Source organism: Bos taurus, chromosome 2 (assembly GCF_002263795.3).
Source record: "Bos taurus isolate L1 Dominette 01449 registration number 42190680 breed Hereford chromosome 2, ARS-UCD2.0, whole genome shotgun sequence".
Classification (NCBI taxonomy): domain Eukaryota; kingdom Metazoa; phylum Chordata; class Mammalia; order Artiodactyla; family Bovidae; genus Bos; species Bos taurus.
Window position 1 is genome coordinate 135,646,005 of NC_037329.1, and position 20,331 is coordinate 135,666,335.

Here is a 20,331-nt window from a genome sequence, read left to right on the forward strand (position 1 = left end):
CATGGGGTCACAAAGAGTCAGACACGACTGAGCGACTGAAGTGAACTGAATGTTATATATAGCTTTGTGTTATAATATGAAGTTACATGTAACTATTATTTAATATTATATACGTTATCTTCCCTGGTGGCTCAGACGGTAAGCGTCTGCCTGCCATGTGGGAGACCTGGGTTCGATTGCTGGGTCAGGAAGATCTCCTGGAGAAGGAAATGGCAACCCACTCCAGTAGTCTTGCCTGGAAAATCCCATGGACGGAGGAGTGTGGTAGCCTACAGTCCGTGGGTTGCAAAGAGTCGGATATGACTGAGCAACTTTGCTCGCTTTCGTATAAATGCTATGTATGTAATTACAGGGAAGTTATTATATATTATATATAACAACTACAGGGAAGCCTACCATGCTTCCATGCTGCCACACGTCCATGGGGTCACAGAGTCGGACACACCTTGGCCACCGAACAACAAAGTAACTCCTGTTATATTAGCTGTTATCATCCACACTCTACCTCCTACCAGCTCTCTGATCTCTGGGAAATGACTCCATCTGCCCAAGCCCCAGTTTCCTGTAGGTCTGGCTAGAAGACCCTGCAGCAGGGGGTGCGGTGAGGACTCCCTGAGACAGTAGGAGGCCCCAAGCACAGTCAGTGCTTCCCAAGCCCCCAGGGACAGCCAGGGCCCCAGAGCCAGCTGAGTGGCCCCGGCAGAGTGCCAGAAGCCACCCGCCTGCGCTCGAGCTCCCGGCGCGCCCGTGTGCGGTCCTGAGCCGCGTCCTCCCGCTCTTCCTCCAGCTGCTCCTGCTGGCGCCGCAGCTCCTCCTGGGCCGCCTGCAGCTTCTCCTGCTCCTGCCGCAGCTCCTCGACCTGCTGCTTGGCCACCTGCAGGCTGTGGGCCAGGTTGTCCTTCTCCCTGCAGGACGAGAGGAGGGGGCGCTGAAGGGGCTGCCAGGGCCCCTTCCACCGGGGAGGATGGCCACGTTACTGTCCTAGCCAGGAACCACAGACTGCCGTCTTCTGAGGCCTGTGCCTCCAGGAAGCCTTCCTCCCCCTGCACGTGGCCCACTCGTCTCCTCCACATCTCCCTGGAGCCGACTCTTTCCAGCAAAGAGAATCCAGATGTCCTTCTTCCTCATTCAGCCCACCTGGAGGCCCAGAGAAATGGGTGGAAGCCTTGCCATTGGGTGAAGAGGCCAGGCCAGGTTCCTGAGACATGTGGGCACCGTTGCCGCCAGCTCTGCTGGCCCACCTCGCCGGGAAACGCCCCCTTATCACAGCCCGTGCCCTTCAATTCTGGGAGGCCCAACAGAGCAGGAGTGTCCAGATCCCAAGGTCTGCTGACCAGGCCAGCAGCACGTGGTAGCTAGGGCAAGGGAGGGAAGAGCCTCCTTCCAAGCCTGGAGTTTCTGGTTTAGGGCTGACAGCTGTCATATCCTCCAATGCCAACTCCCCTTCGCTCAAAATGGCAACCTGTAAATACACTAGGAACGAAGGCTGGCAGTAGGCAGAGGAAAGCATAACAGCGTGACATTAAGAAACACAGCAGAATGCAAAATGAGGCATTCACTAAGAATACAACTACAAAAAAGCACTCCTCCTTTGAAGGCATGGGAAGCACTGGTTTTGCTATCAGATGGACCAGAATCCCATCTCCTACCCCAGCGACATTGCTGTGACCTTGGGCAAGTCTCTCAACCTCAACAGTAACAGCGGTGAACTGCATGGGTTTGACAGGAAAACTGACTGAGACTATACATGCGAAGGACTTGGCAATGAGCCTGGCACACAAGAGGTGTACAGGGGACGTTTGCAAACTGTCAGGAAACACGATGGGAAGCAAAGCCAGGGCATTAACAGGGTCAGGAGGGGTGGGGGAGGGAGGGCTGTGAAGAGATTTCACCTTTTTATGTCCCTCCATTTTCAACCTTTTTATTATGTAGTTACGTTTAAAAAGAAAAAAAAAAAAAAAAACAATAAGAACAAAAAATCAAAAACATCAGGCAGCCAAGAATGGATACTTTCTTGTCTCTGAAATCCCCAAGAAACAGAGTCTAGAATAACACTGCCAATACGACTCTCGGGGCTGATGGAAATGTTTCATAGTCATAGGTGCACTTGAAATGAGGCTAATGCAACTGCGGGGCTGAATTTTTACTTTTGTAAACGTTGACTTATATTTGAATAGACACACGTGGCCAGTTACGACCATATTAGTGCAAATCGAGCACGCGCAGGCCGATTCATCCCTGGGGCTGGGAGCCCCACCTCTGGCCTCCGGCACCTGTTCAGGAGGTCGACAGCGCTGCGCAGGCGCTGGGCTTCCCGCTGCGCGTCCTCCTGGGCCTGGGCGGCCCCGTCGGCCTCGTCCCGCAGACGCTGCAGCTGCTCCTCCAGGGCACGGCGCTCACCCTCACTGTCACTAAGCTGCTTCCGCAGGGTGCCCAGCAAGTCCTGGCTGGCCTCATAGCGCCCCCGCATGTCCTGTGGCAGAATCACTAAGTCCAGGGAAGCCCCTGCTCTCGGCAGGATGTACACCAGCCTGCGCTGGGACCCAGACCTGTGACCATCTCTGGGCGGCAAAGTGGAGCGACTCGGTTTCCACTCCCCTACACGGTGCCCTCCCACCCTTCTGACACCTCTGCTAGGGTTCTGAACCTCCAGCTCCTGGGACCCCAGGCAGTTCCTACCCAAGTCTCCAAAACACCAAGCACACTCCTTTCCGCACCCTGCGTCTGACGGCCCCACCCAAGGCTCTCTGTCTTGGTCTATGTGGGTGCCTCGTCTCCCCCTCTGCACCAGGACTCTAGCTCCACCCCAGGCTCCGCCCACAGTGGCTCAAGCTCCTCCCATATTAGGACTCTAGCTCCGCCCAGGATCCGCCCCAGTAGCTCAAGCCCCTCCCACACCAGGACTCTAGCTCCGCCCAGGCTCCGCCCCCAGCGGCTCAAGCCCTTCCCACACCAGGACTCTAGCTCCACCTCAGGCTCCGCCTCCAGCGGCTAAAGCTCCTCCCATACTAGGACTCTAGCTCCGCCCCCAGGAGCTCAAGCCCCTCCCACTCCAGACGAGGAGCGCTCGGCCACCTCGGGTCCCGACTCTCTGCCTTCTCCCGGGGCTCTGGCTCTCCCTAGGGTTCCCTCCCTAGGGTGCTCAGGCTCCACTCACGGAGGCCCCAGGCCCGCCCCCAGGCTGGAGCCCCAGCACAGGGTGCTCAAGCCCCGTCCCACCTGGACCTGTAGCTGGCGCTTGTGCAGAGCTGAGTGGATGAGGGCCAGAGTGGAGTCCGAGCAGGCAGGGGACGGGCCTCGGCGCGGGGAGCGGCCGCGGCCGGGCGAGGGCCGCCTCGATGGGGACGGGGTCCGGGCCCCCGAGAGCCCCCGCAGGCTGCCGTCTGAGGCGTCCGCTGTGCGCTCGGAGCCACTTAACTGGACGCCGCTGTCCGTGTCCGACAGGACGGCCTGGGGGCGGGTAAGAGAGAGGGGGAGGGGAGCTGCGCGGTTAGTGGTGCGCAACGTGGCCACCGGAGTCCTGGCCTCCAGCTTCACCACAGCCCCCGCAGTACACCGTAGGCCCCTCCCAAAAGAAGGCTTCTTGATAGCCCTCAGCCCACCAGGACGCCGTCCATTTACTGGGAAGACACCATAGAGCCTTTCTCAGACGGGCAGGGAACAGGCAGTGCCTCCTCTCGGGGCAGAGTTTGAGCTGAGCTACTTATTAATAGAAGGGGCATTAAACAGCAGGGAGGGCGCCAGGGCCCTCAACCGCTTGCAGCTCAGCTCAAGGCCACTAGGGGACGCAGTGGTCCAGGCCCGCCTGCCCTGGCCCTGCCCAGGCCCCCGCCAGTGCTGGCCTGGCTCCAACCTGTGCCATGCCCCTCAGGGTCTGCTGCAGCCCCTCTCCTTCCTCTGTCTCTAGGGCTGCCTGCTCCTGGAGCCGCAGGGATTCCTGGAGTGGTGTTGGGAAGACAAAGAAAGAGTGGTCAGGGTCTCTGCCCTAGTCAGAGACTCCACGGTCTCCCTACCAGGGCGCCTCGAAGGCCATGCCCAGAGGCCAGCGGCTTCGGAGACCCCACAGCGGCACCAGTGCCCTCACTGAACAGACCAGGCCCCCAAGAGGTACAGTGTGTGACCCAGGGCACACAGCTTATTGGAAGAGAACTGGACGTGGAATCCAGGCCAGACCTCACACAGGATGACCAACCCAGGCAGTACCCATGAGGGGTGTCCCTCTGGTGGGGAGGCAGCTGAGTTCCAACAGAAAGAGCCCTGGGCCAGCAGGGCACAGGCATGAGTTCCAGTCCTGACGCACCAGCATCATGGCTCTCAGACTCTGGCCAAGTATTTTCTCTTGGGCCTCAGCTTCCTCATCTGTGTAATGGGGATCATGCTACAGAATGGCTAAGAGGATGAAATGCGATAAAGGAAGTGAGTGTGCTAACCATTACGGCTGGCACATACTAGGTGCTCACATTAAAGCTGGCACACATTAGGTGCTCAGTTAACGAGGGGTGATGCTGATTCTGAGTGGGCTGCCCAAGCATCCCAACCCTCAGCCTATGTCCGGTCCCTCCCGTCCCACCCCGCGTCTCACCAGGGCCTCAAGCTTCTCGCTGAGGACTTTGTTGAGCTGGTCTTTCTCCAGATTCTGGTCCTGAAGGCGCTCCACTGTCAGGGCCAGCTCGGTCACTCTGGAGTTGGGAGAGTTACACAGGTGAATGGGAGGCCCACCCAGCTTCTCCTCAAACCCCCAGCTTCCCCAAACCTGAGGCAGGGATGCTAGGCTTTGCCTCTCCTGCTGTGTGACCTGGAGCAAGTCTGTCTCCTCTCTGGGCTGCAGACTTCTCATCTCTGAGTGCGAATGAGGTACCAGGCACTTTATCTCATGGGGAAGCACTCTGGGACCTGCCTAGATCTCAGGAGCAGAGTGCTGCTGCGTGCCAAGCCACTCAGTTGTGTCTGACTCTTTGTGACCCCATGGACTGTAACCTGCCAGGCTCCTCTGTCCATGGGATTCTCTAGGCAAGAAGATTGGAGTGGGTCGCCATGCCCTCCTCCAGGAGGAGGAGGGATTTTCCTGGTCAGGGGATCTTCCTGCCCAGCGATTGAACCTGCCTCTCTTACATCTCCTACACTGGCAGAGGGGTTCTTTACCACTGGGAGCAGAGGCTGGACTGCAAACATGAAATTCAACCTAGGGCAAGAGCCCTCTGAACCTCTGTCTTCCCCTCTGCCAAATGCAGGGGCCTGGGGAGATGGCCAAGCGCCCGCAGGGGAAAGGCTGGTGAACAGACACCCCTCCGGCCCAGACCCCCGGCCGTGCACTCCAGCGAGGCCTGCCTCAAGCGGCGCCTCCGAGAACCCACCTGGCACTGAGGTTGGCCTTGTCCAGGTTGCTCTGCAGCTGCAGCCGGGCCAGCTCCTGCTCCTGCAGCTCCTTGCTCCGCAGCTGCTCCTCCAGCAGGGCCTGCTTCTCCAGGGCTGCCTCGGCCCGGCTCTCAGCCAGCCGCAGGCCCGCGCTCAGCCCCAGGCCCGCCTCCTGGACGGCTCTCGAGGTGCGGGCCAGCTCCCCTCCCAGCTGCAGCAGGTCCCTGGTGGAGAGGACACAGAACAGGGGTTGGATTGGGGGTTAGGCTTCCAGGTGTACATTATAATGACAATGGGGGCTTCCCTGGTGGCTCAGTGGTAAAGAATCCACTTCCAATGCAGGAGACACGGGTTCGATCCCTGATCCGGGAAGATCCCACATGCCGTGGAAGAACTAAGCCTGGGAGCCACAACTACTGAGCCCACGAGCTGCACCTACTGAAGCCTGAGCACCCAAGCGCCCGTGCTCTGCAACCAGAACAGAACCAGAACACGAGAAGCCCATGTGCCAAAACAAGGGAGCGGGCCCCGCCTGCTGCAGCCAGAGAAAAGCCCGCGCAGCCAAAAAGAAATAAATATTGTTTTTTAAAAGAGCAGTGGAAGAGGCCAGGGGAGGGGGAACATGTACAGTCTGCTGTATTTGCTTCTATTAAACGTGCCTGAGTGTCTGGGTCAAAGGTGGGAGGGACGCTTCACAGTAAACCTTGTAAAATTTGAATCTTGTGCTTAGGTGAATTATTCAAAAGCAAGATGCTAAAATGTTAAATGCTAATTTAAAATAATACATATTTTAAATATATCAAATAGGTTAAATTCTTCCCTTTCCTGAATGAACTGTACCACTGGGTATCAGATGGTAAGAGGAGGAAGTGTCTTCTTGTAGAAAAATTCCAGCTAATACATGATGCAGTGACAGAGTGAGACCGTCACGATTCTGCAATCTCTGATGAATGTCTGGACCTTGGCATGGAGTGTCAAGGGCTGCCAACACACAGAAAGAGAGGCTCCTGACGGCAGGGTACACAGCACCATGAAGAAGCTGTGTCAAAACACAACCACCCGAACCTCAATCTGATGAAGCCTTATATCCAACATCCAATTTACAAGAAGTACAGAGGACAAAGTTGTTAAGGCACACCACAGAATCCAGACTGTGGGCATCTCTGAGGACAACTGTCCCAGTTTCTGGAACAAATAAAATATTCGACTTAAAAGACAAATCAATGAATCACACCTTGTGAACATCTGTGGATCCTGATTCAAACAATTTTAAATGCAAAAACCAAAGCAAAACCATCTGTGATACTGATGAGTCAATTGGAAATCTGGATTCTGAGTGAATATGAGACATCTCACCAAAAGGTCGTTACTTATGCTTTAGGCACAAAAGGAGACAGACTGGCCTGCCTGCCTCTGGGCTCTCCCCACAGCCTCCCTTGCTCAAAGAGCAAGTGGGAAGGGACTTCCCCGGCGCTCCAGTTCCTAGGACTCCATGCTTCCAGTGCAGGGGCACAGGCTTGATCCCTGGTCGGGGAACTAAGATCCCACAAGCTGTGTGTGGCGGAGGTGGGCGGGGGCAGACACCAAGTCCCCTGTGGCAAGGGACCTGTGAGGCTCTTTTCCAACCTGACCTCCCGCTCACTTGCCTTTTGCTTCAGCCCCACTGGGTACCACTTTCTCCCACCTCCAAGCCTTTGCTCCTGCTGTTCCCTCTCCCTGGAGGGCCCTCAGCTCTGCCAGTTAAAACCCTACCTATCCTTTGGGGTCAGTGCAAATTCCATCTCCCCTATGAAGCATTTTTCCGGCCTCCCAACCCCTTCCCTTGGGGGCTTCCCTCATAGCTCAGTTGGTAAAGAATCCACCTGCAATGCAGGAGACCCCAGTTTGATTCCTGGGGTAAGGAAGATTCCCTGGAGAAGGGATAGGCTACACACTCCAGTATTCTTGGGCTTCCCTGGTGGCTCAGCTGGTAAAGAATCCACCTGCAATGCGGGAGACCTGGGTTCAATCCCTGGGTTGGGAAGATCCCCTGGAGAAGGGAAAGGCTTCCCACTCCAGTATTCTGGCCTGGAGAATTCCATGGACTGTACAGTCCATGGGGAGGCAAAGAGTCAGACACGACTGAGCGACTTTTACTTTCACAACCCCTTCCATCCTTCTGAGCATCTGGGGCATCCTTTCTGTTCCACTTTCATGCCACTGACCACTCATTTCCTCAGTCTAGAGACTGCAAGGTCCTTTGTTCTTATTTAAAAAATTTTTGGCCGCACACAGCTTGCGGGATCTTAGTTCCCTGACCAGGGATTGAACCTGGACCCTCAGCAGTGAAAACACAGAGCCCTAACCACTGGACTGCCAGGCAATTCCCTAGAGGTTGCAAGGTCCTTGGCAGTAGACACTGAATAGTCTAGTGGATTAAAAACAGGGGCGATAAATCCTGACTCAGCCTCTTTCCTACTGCTCTGTGATCTTTGGAAAGTCACTCTAACTCTCTGAGCTTCAATGTCCTCCCCTGAAAAGTGAGGACTATTACGGTTCCTATCTCAGAGGAACACTGGGGATATGAAATGAAATAAAAGGTACAAGCAGCCTAGCTAGAAGCAAATATCCAGTAGATGTTTACTAGTTGCTAGTAATGACTGTGCTGTGCTCAGTCACTCCGTCGTGTCTGACTCTTGCGACCCCACGGACTGCAGCCTGCCAGGCTCCTCTGTCCTTGGGGATTCTCCAGGCAAGAATACTGGAGTGGGTTGCCATGGCCTCCTCCAGGGTACTAGTAGTGACTAGGAAACAGTAAATTTAGTAAACACTAAAATTGTTTTTAGTTTAGTAAAATATGTTTCTAAACTAAAAAAAAATTTTACTAAAAATTATTAAAACTACAAAAAAAGTTTTTACTAAAAAAAATAAGTTTAGTAAAATATGACTATTTAGTCACAGTCAGTTTAGTAAATACATTAAGCAAATACGAAATGACTGCCCTGATCTGCTAAGAGTTAATTATTACTAGGTGCCTCTGCGTCTCCCAAGGCCGGCACACAGCAGGCGGGTCTGGTCGGACTGAAGCCCAGCTGGGCGGTGTCCCGCGGCCGCGCCTCCGCGAGCGACCCCTCCGCCGCCAGCCTCACCTCTCGGTGGCCGTCTTCACCTCGCTGACCAGCCGTCGGGCCCCCACGACCTGCCTCCAGACGAGGAGCAGGCGACTATGCTCGTGGCTGAAGTAGGCGTTGAAAGACTGGGGGGACGGAGGGGCTGAGTGAGGGGCCGGGGCGGCAGGCCCAGGTCCCACCCGCGCGGAACGTCCCGAGGGCCGCCGCGGGGGCGCGTGTCCCGTCACCAGCGCCGGCTTGCAAGGCTGGGTCGGAGCTGCCTCGCTCACCAGCCCCCACCTCCCCCTGGCCCAGGGAGCTGGGTTTCAAAGCCTCCACGGGGAAGGGCAGAAGATGCCTGAGACCTCGGTCTGCATCCCAGCTGCCTGCCGCACGACCGGGCAGCAGCTCAACCTCTCCTCAGGAGGACAGGAACACCGTCCATGTAAGTTAAGAGGATCAGAGGAGAAAACGCCCGCCTCTCACACAATACGCACTAATCAGGGCTATTATTATGACAGCCATTTTCCTCCCTCATGGGGCTTCCCTGGTGGCTCAAATGGTAAAGAACTGCCTGCAGTGCAGGAGACCCGGGTTCCATCCTTGGGTCGGGAAGATGCCCTGGAGAAGGGCGTGACAACCCACGCCGGTGTTCTTGCTGCAGAATCAAAGGGCCCAGGTGGCGCGAGGCCCCTCCCCCGCCAACCCAGTGAGGTCGTGCCCTGGGGTCAGGCCGGACCCCCGGGCCCCGCGGCCCCCAGCCCCTCGTCCACCTCGCCCTCGCGCCTCCAGGTGGCCTCCCGCTGCTCCAGCTCCTGCCGGCCGCGCGCCCAGTCACTGGTCACCTTGCGGATATCATCCCGCAGGGCCTGGTTGGCCGAGCTCGCCTGGTCCAGCTGCTCCCTGAGCAGCGCGTTCACCTGGGCCAGGCTGGCGCTCCTGGGCGGGGCAGAGGAGAGCAGGTGGGTGCCTGGGCGGAGGGCGGCCGGCCCCCGCGCGCCCCCCGCGGGCCCACCTCTGCTGCTCCTCCTCCAGGCGGATGAGGGCGCTCTCCAGGTCCTGGCTGTGCCCTGCGTCCTGAGGGGTATGGAAGCAGGGGCGTCAGACTGGGCAGGGCAGGAAGGGTCAGCCCTGCCCCCCCGGCGCCCACCCGCAGCCGCAGCTGCTCCAGCTCTGTGCATCTCTCCAGCAGCTGCTGCTCCGTCTCCGAGCTCTTCTTCTTGCACTGGAGAATCTGGGGGTGGGCGGAGAGCGGGTCAGCCGCGGTGCTTGGGGTTGGGGGAGGAAAGGTGCGCGGGGGCGGGGCGGCGGCCCGACCTTGGCCTGCAGCCGCTGCACCAGCTGCGCCTGCCGCTGCTGGCCCTCCTGGTAAGCCTGCAGCTTGCGCCGGTAGGAGGCCTGCTCCTCCTGCAGCTGCCGCCGCAGCTCCACGCTCTGCAGGGCCAGCCCCCTGGGCTCCTGGGCTGCCGGCTCCCCGGACTCCCGCCGCACAGCCTGCTCCAGCTGCGGGGAAGGGCCCCGGGTGAGTCCTGCGCCTCCCCAGAAGGCAGGCTCAGGCCTCTGTAGGGGGCGCCAGGCTGGACCCCGACCCACGATGCCTTGCAGGCCCAGGTGGGCAAGCCCAGGACACAGTGCACTTGTGCACGGCCAAGCATAAACACAGAGGAGGCAAGCAGGGACACACAGACAGGGTGTGCAGGGACACAAGTAGGTGGGCCCACACACGTGTGCACACAAAACACAAGATGCCCCTGGGGCAAACCTTGAGGGCCCTGGGCATGCTCCAAATCACCCAGCGCCCTGCGTGGGCAACTGTTAGATCCACGCCATGCCACCCGAACTCTCAGGAAACCTGGATTTTGCTCAGAATAGCATGCTGATGATGTAACAGCACGAGCACATGCAATACACTGAGGCATCAGTACACATGCGCACATGCGAGCTCAGAGACATGCACACACACTACACACTCAGGTCGTCTCAAACACCCCAGACTGACACCGACGGACTCACCCGCCTCCCACTGCCCACGCACAGTGCTCAGGTTTCTAAGAGGCGAGCACAAGTGTCCTGACACGTGGCGTGGCTTATGAACGGCCTCCCAGCCCAGCCTGGCCCCCAGCTCTCCGCTCCCCCTCACTGGGGGCCTCCAACCCACCCCGTCCCCCACGCCCAGGCAGCCTGAAGCCCCTTCATCACCCGACCCTGGGGTCAGCAGCAGGACGCCTGCCGGCTCTGACGGCCTCCACTAGCCCAAACCCCCTCACTCCTCCAGGGACCTGCTGGTCCCAGGGGGCCCCCATCCTCCTCCAGCCATCTAGAAAGGAGGAAGGAGGCAGCCAAGGATGGAAAGGCTCAGAGGAGGATGGCGCCCAGAGTGGACTGACAGCAGGGCCAAGCCCAGAGCCTGGCCTTCGAGAGGCGGGGCAGGGCATCCGTTCACACACCCACCCATGTCCGGTCCCAGGGAGGCCAACGGCGAGGACGACGACCGTCACCCATGCGGACCAGGGGCCCAGGCCAGGCCGGCCCTCCAGGCCGGGCTTAAGCAGTGTGCCAGAAGCTCAGGGAGCCAGCCAGCTGAGAACAGCCTCATCTCCACCCCGACCCCGGGCACTGTGCCCACGGAGGCTGTGTGGCAGCTGCAGCTCATGTTGGGGGAACCTGGTCTGAGGGTGCAGGAGCAGGCGATATGCAGGGGGTCTCTCTCCCTAGAGGGCGGGCAGCAAGCCCGTGGCCAGTATCTGCGTGGAGTCCACCCAAGCCAGGTGAAGGGCAGAGCGTCTGTGCTGGCCGTGGCACCGGGATGCTGTGTGTGTGTCAAGCATCAAGCAGGTGCTTCCTGGGCGTGGGGGGGTGTGTTTTGTCGTTTGTCTCCATGTGTGACCCTGTGTGTCTGTGTCTGGGCCTTCATGGGGACCGGGGTGAGCTGGCATCTCTTGTCCAAGGTGTACGCTGTGGTGAAGCAGATGGGTACATCTGCGTGTGTGCCTACGTGTCCATGCATTTGTACGCCTATGTGCACAGTTGTACAAGGGGGTTCTGCGTGCATCTGTGCACACCTGTGTCTGGCTGTATGTGTCCAGCCAGCACTGGGCTGTCTGCCATGTGGGCACACCAGACACGCCATGGCGTGTGGCTGTGCGTGCAGGCTGGATGACGTGTGTCTGGTGCAGCTTCTGTGAATCTGAGTGCATCCTCCTGGTGGGCTGTTGGTGTGTATATATAGAAGGGCTTCCCAGGTGGCGCTAATGGTAAAGAACCCACCTATCAATGCAGGAGACATAAGAGACCTGGGTTCGATCCCTGGGTTGGAAAGATCCCCTGGAGGAGGGCATGGTAACCCCCTCCAGTATTCTTGCCTGGAGAATCCATGGACAGAGGAGCCTGGTGGCCTATGGTCCATGGGGTCACCAAGCATCAGACACGACTGAAGCGACTTGCACGCATGCACATGTACATGTAGAAAGGGTCTGACGGTGGCCGCGGTGTGTGTCTCACACAGCTGTGTGAACCAGGCGCTGTCCGTCTCTTGGGTTTAGAGGGGTCCCTGCTGCTGTGTGAACCAGGTGCTGTCCGTCTCTCGGGTTTAGAGGGGTCCCTGCCGCTGTGTGAACCAGGTGCTGTCCGTCTCTTGGGTTTAGAGGGGTCCCTGCCGCTGTGTGAACCAGGCACCGTCCGTCTCTGGGGTTTACAGGGGTCCCTGCCGCTGTGTGAACCAGGCGCTGTCCGTCTCTGGGGTTTACAGGGGTCCCTGCTGCTATGTGAACCAGGCGCTGTCCGTCTCTCGGGTTTAGAGGGGTCCCTGCCGTTGCTGGTGCTCCGCTGCTTCCCAGGGCTCACGGCCAGACCCCTGCCCCTCCGGCCACACCCCACCTCTTTCCACAAACTCTGCCTTTCAATTTCACTCATAAGTCAAAAGGGAAGCAGGCTGCTCCCAAGCCAAGGATGAAAGAAGTTTACTGTCTCCCCTAGCAACCCCCGCTCCACTGCCTGCTGCTCTGATCACCGGGTCCAGGTTACCATGGACACTGCGGGAGCGGGGCTGGCCCAACACCTGCTCCTCAGGGACAGGAGAGGGGGGGGCCTCACAGGGACCCAAGGTCCGCCCTCTGACCCGGGGGGTCACCACCTCAGCCTCCCCACACGCAGCCTCTGGACACAGATCACGACCTCAGCTCCACCCCGCTAGGAGTTTAAGGGGTCCGAACAACCTCAAGCCAGGCCACATGCATTGCTGTGGCTGCAGGCCCCACCGCCCACAGCCCAGCGCCACGTGGGCAGCCGAGAGGGACGATGTCCCAGGGCTGCGGCGCCCAGGCCAGGGGCTCAGCCCAGCTCTACCAGTGGGCTTGGCCCCACGATGCCCTCCCTGGGCCTGTCTCCCCACCGCTGATGAGGCGATCTCCAGGCTCTGATGTTCCCTGGGGACCCACCCCCAGGACAGGCCTCAAGGTCATCCTCATCTAACCAGGGGGGCCCATGCACACCACCGCACACAGGGGACAGTCTCACGCCAGGCTCCCTCTGCATGCTATCCCAGCTTCCCCAGCCGCAGGAGGGAACTTCCTAGACTAACGCAGCCCCCCCAGCCGCGTGCTCGCAGGAAAGGGAGCGGCCCCCTCCACCTCTTCTTCCCTTCCCCTCCCAGCCGGGGGGCTGTGCTGCCCCCACTGTTGGTTAGAAGCTGGCATTTAAGAGGCAGCCTCCCCCCGGGGCTTGACACTGTGCCAGGGGCCCCAGGATGACTGGCCTCAGCGGGAGGGGCTGGCTCAGGCACCACCAACAATGCACATTAGCTCAGCCTGCCCCTCATACTCCCTGCAAACTCTGGGAAAACGAGCTCTGCGCTGTGCCCAGTGCCGGGGGCCGCTTTAGGCCCCCCGCCCTGCTTCTCTGCAAGTCCCAACAAGCCGGGGGCTTATCCCGGCGGGCGGATGCCAGGACATGGGCATAGCCCACACCCACAGGGAGACACAGATCACTCCTCCCCCTCCCACCGCGGGGTCACAAGCCCTTGTGTAGACAGGCCCAGCTCAGTGAGTCCTGGGCAACCCTGGTTCTACCAGTCCCGCTCAGGGGACCCTGGGCCAGCTTCAGCTTTCCGCTTGCAGTATTAGGGGGTCATATCTGAGGTCCTTCCCGTTCTCCCAGGACCAGCTGCCCGCTGGGACACCCAGCCCAGTGGCCTCTTCCCAGCCCCAGGAAACAAAGCCACAGTGCTGAGCCCCGGGCTGTGTGACTCGGAGCACGGCGTGCTCCCGCTCTGAGCCTCAGTGAGCTCCTGTATTACACGGGCGTCGGAAGGGCCCCAACCTCTGTATCTTAAACGCCAAGCTCCCAGCACACACTCGGCACACAGCAGGGGCTCAATAACCCACAGACACTATTATGTGTTACTCCATTACCACCCACGCACCCCTCCCACGGGCACACACACTCCCTCCCGCATGCAGCTCTCTCACCAGCTTGCAGCCACCATCACCTCCCCAGGGCCGCCTGCCCCGAGCCTGGCGGCCTAAAGGAGACAACGCACTGAGAACGACCTGCACCCAGCACACCGACCTCCTGCCCCGGCCCCGCTACACAGGCCCCCGGACACAGACCCTGTCTGGACTTGGACGCAGGCCTGGCTACCCCTTCCTTCCTTGGTGGGGCCTCACCTGGGAGAGCGGGCCAGGTCTGTGCCCACCCCAGCCTTCTGGGTGGACCCCAAGGCCCAGGTACATGTGGGTACAAGGCGGTGCCCAGAGACTCAAGGGGCGGCGGGGCACTCTTGGGGGTCTTGTTCTCTGTGCCCCACCCAACCCAGGACAGCCGGGGATGAAACACCCAGGCTCCTGGCACTTCATCCCCTCGTCCCATCGGTTCCTCACAGTTCCGTGTCGTTACTGTCCCCACTGTGGACAGCAGGCGTGCAGAGTGGAGACACGTGTTCAAGGCCACTTGAGTGGGCAGAGTCGCAACTTGAACACAGGCTGCCTGGCTCTGGGGCCCACCTTTCCCCCAGGGCACGCTGCCCAGGCTGTCTCCCACCCCCAAGGCTGGGGAGCCCCGCGCCCTGCGCCCTGCAGCACCCACCCTCTCGCTGACCGCGCTGTACTTGATGGCCAGCTCGTCGCGCTCCGCCCGGCTCTGGGCCAGCAGGTCCTCCACGCGGGACAGCTCCTGCTGCAGCAGCTGGTTCTCCTCCTGCAGCGACAGCACAGAGGCCATCTCGGGGGCTGGGCCTGCAGGACAGCGGGCACAGGACTGGCCTCCACCTGTGTCCAGAGGGACCGCCTCCCCAAACGGGTGCCCCACCCATCCCTGGAGGCAGGAAAACAGACAGGGTCCCCGCGGGGAGCTGCAGCTGAGGGGGTCTTTCCCAGACTCTCAAAGCACATAGGAGGTTGTGGGGGCCGCCCTCCAGGGGCCTGGGGGCCCATGAGCCTTCCTGTCCAGGTGGAGAACGGGCACTGCCAACCCCAGGCCGTCTACAGAGCCCTGAGCTAAGCTGAGTTGCCTTCTCCCCATTGTCTTGGATTCACCCAGGTCAGCCCTTCCCTGGCAGAGAACGCTGTGTTTGGGGTTTAGTCTTCGCAGCAGGCTGCCTGCAAGCAAGGAGGGGATGCTCAGCCCCGCCTTCTCACAGCAGCACGTGGAGACAAGTCTAAGCAAAGGACACCTCAGAGCCTCCGTTTCCTCATCTGTAAAATGGGACCCTCCATCATGGGTCCGTGCCTGCCTCACAGTGAGGATTCAAGAAATGGAAGCTGCAGTCGTTACCGTCGTCATGACTGTGGAGAGGACTGGGAAACGGGACGCAGGAGTGTCTGGGGCAGGGCGGGCGCAGGGAGCGGTACCTGCGCTCTCAGGCTGGCAGAGGCTGCGGGTGACGATCTCCCTGATGCGGGCAGACAGGCCGGCGGGCCGCGAGTCCTGGGCCAGGCCCGACCCCAGGACGCTCCTCTGCAGAGTCTGCGGGGAAAGCGGGAGGATCTGCGGGGGGGCTGAGACCCGGGGCTCCCTGGCGTGGGTGGCAAGGAAACAGTGCTGCCACCCGAGACGTGGGTGCCCAGGAGGCACTCCAGAAACCCCGCCCGGAAGGGCGCTTGCGAGTCAGACTCGCACGAAGCCCAACCGGAGGACCCTCCGTGCGCCCCTGCCCTGGGAAGGAGGCCCGCGGGGGCCCGAGAAGCGAACCAAAGGCACGGCCCACTCACAGACCCAGCCCCGGGCAGGCGGCGTGCCGGGGGCTCCCGCCCAGGACGGGCGAGGACCCCACAGTGCTAGCAGGCGTCACCCCAACCCTAAAACCTGGAGGTGAGGACTCCCCTTCACTCGAGGAGCACTGGACAGAGCCCGGAACTGAACCCCAGAACCCTCCGCCCCAACCCTGGGCGAGAGTTGCAAGCGGGGGACCCCCGGCGCACCCACGCCCGCACCCTGAGACGCGCCGCCCCTCACCCTCTCCTGCGAGGCTCCGCGCCCCTGCCCTGCACGGGGCACAGCCCCGGGCCCACCTGGATAACCACCTCCAACGACTGCTCCAGCCCCAAGCTCATGGAGGGCGCCCGTGGGCACCCTCTGCAGGCCTCTGCCAGGGCCCAGGAGACCCACCCAGACTCCCCCACAGCCAGACCGCCGGCTGAGCGCCGGGCAGATTAGGCTTAAATCCGGCGGGCCCCACGTGATCACGGGGTGGGCGGGGCCGGGGAGGGGAAAGGAGGGTGGGGGAGGGGAGCCTGGTGGTGGAGGACTGAGGAGGAGGAGACGTGAATGGGCGAGGGGAGGGGCGAGGGGAGGGGCGGGGGGGGGAAGGGGAGGAGTGGGAAACGGAGGGAAGGGTGGGGAGGGGGAGGGCGTGGAGGTGAAGACCCTCCCCAACACACACACACACACACATCCAGGCGGCGGGAAAGGCCAGTCTTCAAGATCATCTTTACTGACCCAGAAAAGGGGTCACACGCTTTGCTGAAAATGTGTTTAGGCGCTCGGAGGACTTCACACATCAGGAGCGGGCTGCGGAACTGCCCAGTGCAGGCACGGAACCGAATCCCCCTTCCCCACCCAACTCCCGCCACGCCTCCCTCCGGGCAGCGTCCCAGGGGAAGCAGTTCCGCCTCTGTGAGCCTCAGTGTCCCTGCGCAGGGAGCAAACATTGGCACCCGTCTCAGGGCGGCATCTGGGGGCAAAGGGCGTGTGACTGAGCGCCGGGCTTAGAGTGAACGTGTGAGCCATACTGGTTTCTTTCATCCGAAAATCCAACCCGCACGGTCGCTGCACCCCGGCCCTGGGGCGCCGAGCTCCACCCCCAGCCTCCCACCGCTCCTCCCCTGGGGCAAGGAGGCTGTGCGGCGCAGCGGGTAGGCCGTCAGGTCCGGAATCAGGGCCACAGCGGAGTCCCGCCCTGCCACTTGTTGGCAGTGTGACCCACGAGTCACCGAGACTCAGCATTCTCGTGAAACTGACAGTCACCGTGAGGATTAAATGGGTTGAACCGAGTAAGGGGTCTGACCACGGCTGGCACGTCACCAGCAGTCAGAGCAAGGCGGCTGCTGTTCCCTCTGTCGCCGGCGTCGCCCGTCTGGGCTCCTGCTACCTCTTGACCCCCGGCCTCCGGGTGCTCTCTGCTCTAACACTGTGTCACATTCGTGCGATCACTTTGAATCCTCACCTCAACCCATTTCCTGATGAGAAAACCAGGCGCAGAGAGCTGGGGGCTCTCACCTATTCCAAACTGCGGCTGCTGCAGAAAGGGGAAGCAGCCCTAAACTCTTTCCATTTAAGCCAGGCAGCCTCCCAGAGGGCCTGAGGGCAAGGCAGGGGCATTTGCACTCCAAGGCTCTACCAACCTTGTCTAGGTCAGACCGAGGAATGCAGCAGGTGCCGTATAAATGTACAACAGTCCAAGCTGAGCCTGAAACCCCTTGTCCCCAACTAGGGAATCTACTCTGGAAATGGAAAACCAGGAATGGAAAACCAGGAGCCAACACACGGGGCCAAAAAAATAAGTGCCTGGATGTTGCCATGACAACCAAGGCCGGATTCAGGCAAAACTAGACTCAGAGGCAGGGAGCTCTCACCACAAAAACCTGGGGCTCCATCTTCCCACCTCCAGACACAGCCTCCAGAAACGCCCCCCTACAGGCTGCACACCCACAGCCAGAGCAGAGGGGGGCCACAAACACCCCCAGCCAAGCTCTGCAGCCCTGCTTGCCCAGATGGGCAGAGAGGGGGCCCAGATGCGCCTGGTGAACCGAACTAAATTATTCCCCACCAGGGCCCTAGGGGATGGGGGCAGGGAAGTCAGATGCCCTTGGCTCTGCCCACAGAGTTCTCCCCGTCAGTCCTTCTGGGTTCTATCACAGAGCCCAAGAAACCATACTAAACCCTGTGTGTATGTGCACTTTCTAATGTTCATAGCTTCCATCCAGCTGTCAAAATAACCACTGAATTCCTCATGGAAAGCTCTGGATATTACAGCTTTAGCATATGACTGCCTGGATTTGGCTGTGCCTCCCATCAGCTGTGTGACCCCGGGCCAATGACTTTGCTTCAGTTTCTTTATCTGTAAAATGGGATAATAACAGTGCCTGCTTTTACCATGAGTTTTAAATAAGATGATTCACGCTTAGCTATGTACCAGGATATGGTATGACAGGAGCTGCTGTGTGTTCACCAAAGAACATTTCCAGTTCTTCTATGGGAAATGGCTAGAAGCTATTTCCCAGACTCCTTTGCAGTCAGATATGGCCATGTGATCTAGTTCTCACTAGCAGAATTATTGATGCTTTTGAACTGTGGTGTTGGAGAAGACTCTTGAGAGTCTTGGACTCTCCTTGGACTGCAAGGAGATCAAACCAGTCAATCCTAAAGAAAATCAGTCTTGAATATTCATTGGAAAGACTGATGCTGAAGCTGAAACTAATACTTTGGCCACCTGATGCGAAGAACTGACTCATTGGAAAAGACCCTGATGGTGGGAAACATTGAAGGCAGGAGGAGAAGGGGACGACAAAGGATGAGATGGTTGGATGGTATCACCGACTTGGACATGAGTCTGAGCAAGTTCCGGGAGATAGTGAAGGCAGGGAAGCCTGGTGTGCTGCAGCCCATGGCGTCTCAAAGAGTCAGACATGACTGAGCAACTGAACAGCAACAGCAGAATTAAGACAAAACTAAAGTCTGCCACTTCAGACCTGGCCCATGAAAACCTCCCACGAGGACTTCTCTCCTTCCCTGTCCCCCAGCTGGAAGGAAATAACGTGGAGTTCCTAGAGAATGCTAGAGCCACAAGCTGGAAGGGGTCTGGGTCTGTAGGTCACCACGTAGAAAGCACTTAACAGGACTTCTCATGAATGAGAAATAAACTTCTTTTGTGCTACGTCACTGAGATTTCAGGATTTCACTATCACATTAGCTGTGCTGTGCTTAGTTGTTCAGTCGTGTCCGACTCTGAGACCCCATGGACTGTAGCCCGCCAGGCTCCTCTGTCCATGGGATTCTCCAGGCAAGAACACTGGAGCGGGTTACCATGCCCTCCTCCAGGGATTCCTTCCTAGGGATCGAACCGGGGTCTTCCACGTTGCAGGTGGATTCTTTACTGTCTCATCCACCAGGGAAGCCCAGGAATACTGGAGTGGGTAGCCTATTTCTTCTCCACGGGATCTTCCCGACCCAGGAATTGAACCAGGGTCTCCTGCATTGTAGGTGGATTCTCTACCAGCTAAGCTACCAGGGAAGCCCATCGCATCAGCCAGAATTACCTTAATGACTCCCCACTGTTATGTAATTAATACCACTGGTCTTTATTTGTTTGTTTTGTGGTGGCCAGCATGAGGTATCTCAGTTCACCCACCAGGGATGGAACGCCAGCCCCCTGCAGTGGAAATGCAGAGTCCCAACCACTGGACCGTCAGGGAAGTCCTTCGGGTTGGCTATTATTAGTGCTATCATCACCAGTACCAGTACCCAATCTAGAACCCTGCCTGGTGCACTGTAGCCCCTCAGCCATTGTTGGCTGAATAAATACAGAGAAGACACCCTTTGCACTCATTCCCTCCCCACTCTTGCTTAGTCCTCTGTCCACCCTGCAAAGCTGCCGTTTGCCAGGTCCAGCTGCAGGCACTAGCCAAAAAGTTCCTCAAAGGCTACTCATGAATCTCAAATGTACCAGCTGCTCTTACCCATTATCCCTTCTTTATTCTCCAGTTGCTGACTAGAAATTATGATAAAAATACTGAACCTACCATGAGCCAGACCCTGTGCCTAAAATTTTGCACCTCTACCTTATCTGCTTAAACCTTCTCAACAGCCCTGGACGCTGCTACTATTCTACCCACTTTACAGATGACAACAATAAGCCTGGGTGCAGTTAAATGATTTGCTCAGAAACACTATTTTAGGAACAATCCCAGGTGTTCTCCTTACTTATTGCAAGTAATAACACTTTCCTTTCCTCTCCCCACACCAAAAATTATTTGCTCAAAGTCATCCAGTCATGGATGAGTTACAAGCTGGAATCAAGACTGTTGACAGAAATATCAACAACCTCAGATATGCAGATGATACCACTCTAAAGCAGAAAGCAAAGAGGAACTAAAGAGCCTCTAGATGAGGGTGAAAGAGGAGAGTGAAAAAACGAGCTTAAAACTCACTATTAAAAAAACTAAGATCATGGCATCCAGTCCTATCACTTCATGGCAAATAGATGGGGAAAAGGTGGAAGCAGTGACAGACTTCCTCTTCTTGGCTCTAAAGTCACTGCAGATGGTAACTGTAGCCCTGAAGTTAGAAGACGACTGCTTCTCGGAAGGAAAGGTATGACCAACCTAGACAGCATATTAAGAAGCAGAGACATTACTTTGCTGACCAAGGTCCGTCTAGTCAGGTCTTTCCAGCA

General features: G+C 58.5%; 1 protein-coding gene across 3 annotated transcripts in view; it reads right to left on the minus strand.

Annotated features, from left to right (window-relative positions):
* The window catches only part of CROCC (ciliary rootlet coiled-coil, rootletin), a 44,962-nt gene extending 28,869 nt beyond the window's left edge, over nt 1–16,093 (minus strand). Inside the window, exons 1-15 of one of the 3 annotated variants that reach the window (XM_059880248.1) lie at nt 15,950–16,088; nt 15,290–15,404; nt 14,526–14,636; nt 13,910–13,962; nt 9,762–9,947; nt 9,595–9,678; nt 9,460–9,521; nt 9,218–9,383; nt 8,484–8,590; nt 5,355–5,579; nt 4,583–4,679; nt 3,854–3,937; nt 3,220–3,450; nt 2,274–2,473; nt 723–905 (exon numbers count right to left, since the gene is read on the minus strand). In XM_059880248.1, coding sequence (XP_059736231.1) covers nt 723–905; nt 2,274–2,473; nt 3,220–3,450; nt 3,854–3,937; nt 4,583–4,679; nt 5,355–5,579; nt 8,484–8,590; nt 9,218–9,383; nt 9,460–9,521; nt 9,595–9,678; nt 9,762–9,947; nt 13,910–13,962; nt 14,526–14,636; nt 15,290–15,404; nt 15,950–15,991 — 1,946 coding nt within the window. In that variant the 5' untranslated portion in view covers nt 15,992–16,088. Of the gene's footprint in view, nt 1–722; nt 906–2,273; nt 2,474–3,219; nt 3,451–3,853; nt 3,938–4,582; nt 4,680–5,354; nt 5,580–8,483; nt 8,591–9,217; nt 9,384–9,459; nt 9,522–9,594; nt 9,679–9,761; nt 9,948–13,909; nt 13,963–14,525; nt 14,675–15,289; nt 15,405–15,949 lie in introns of all 3 variants that reach the window. The other 2 variants (XM_002685798.6, XM_005203371.4) reach the window with 2 other exon arrangements.
* Between the last annotated feature and the right edge of the window lie 4,238 nt (nt 16,094–20,331).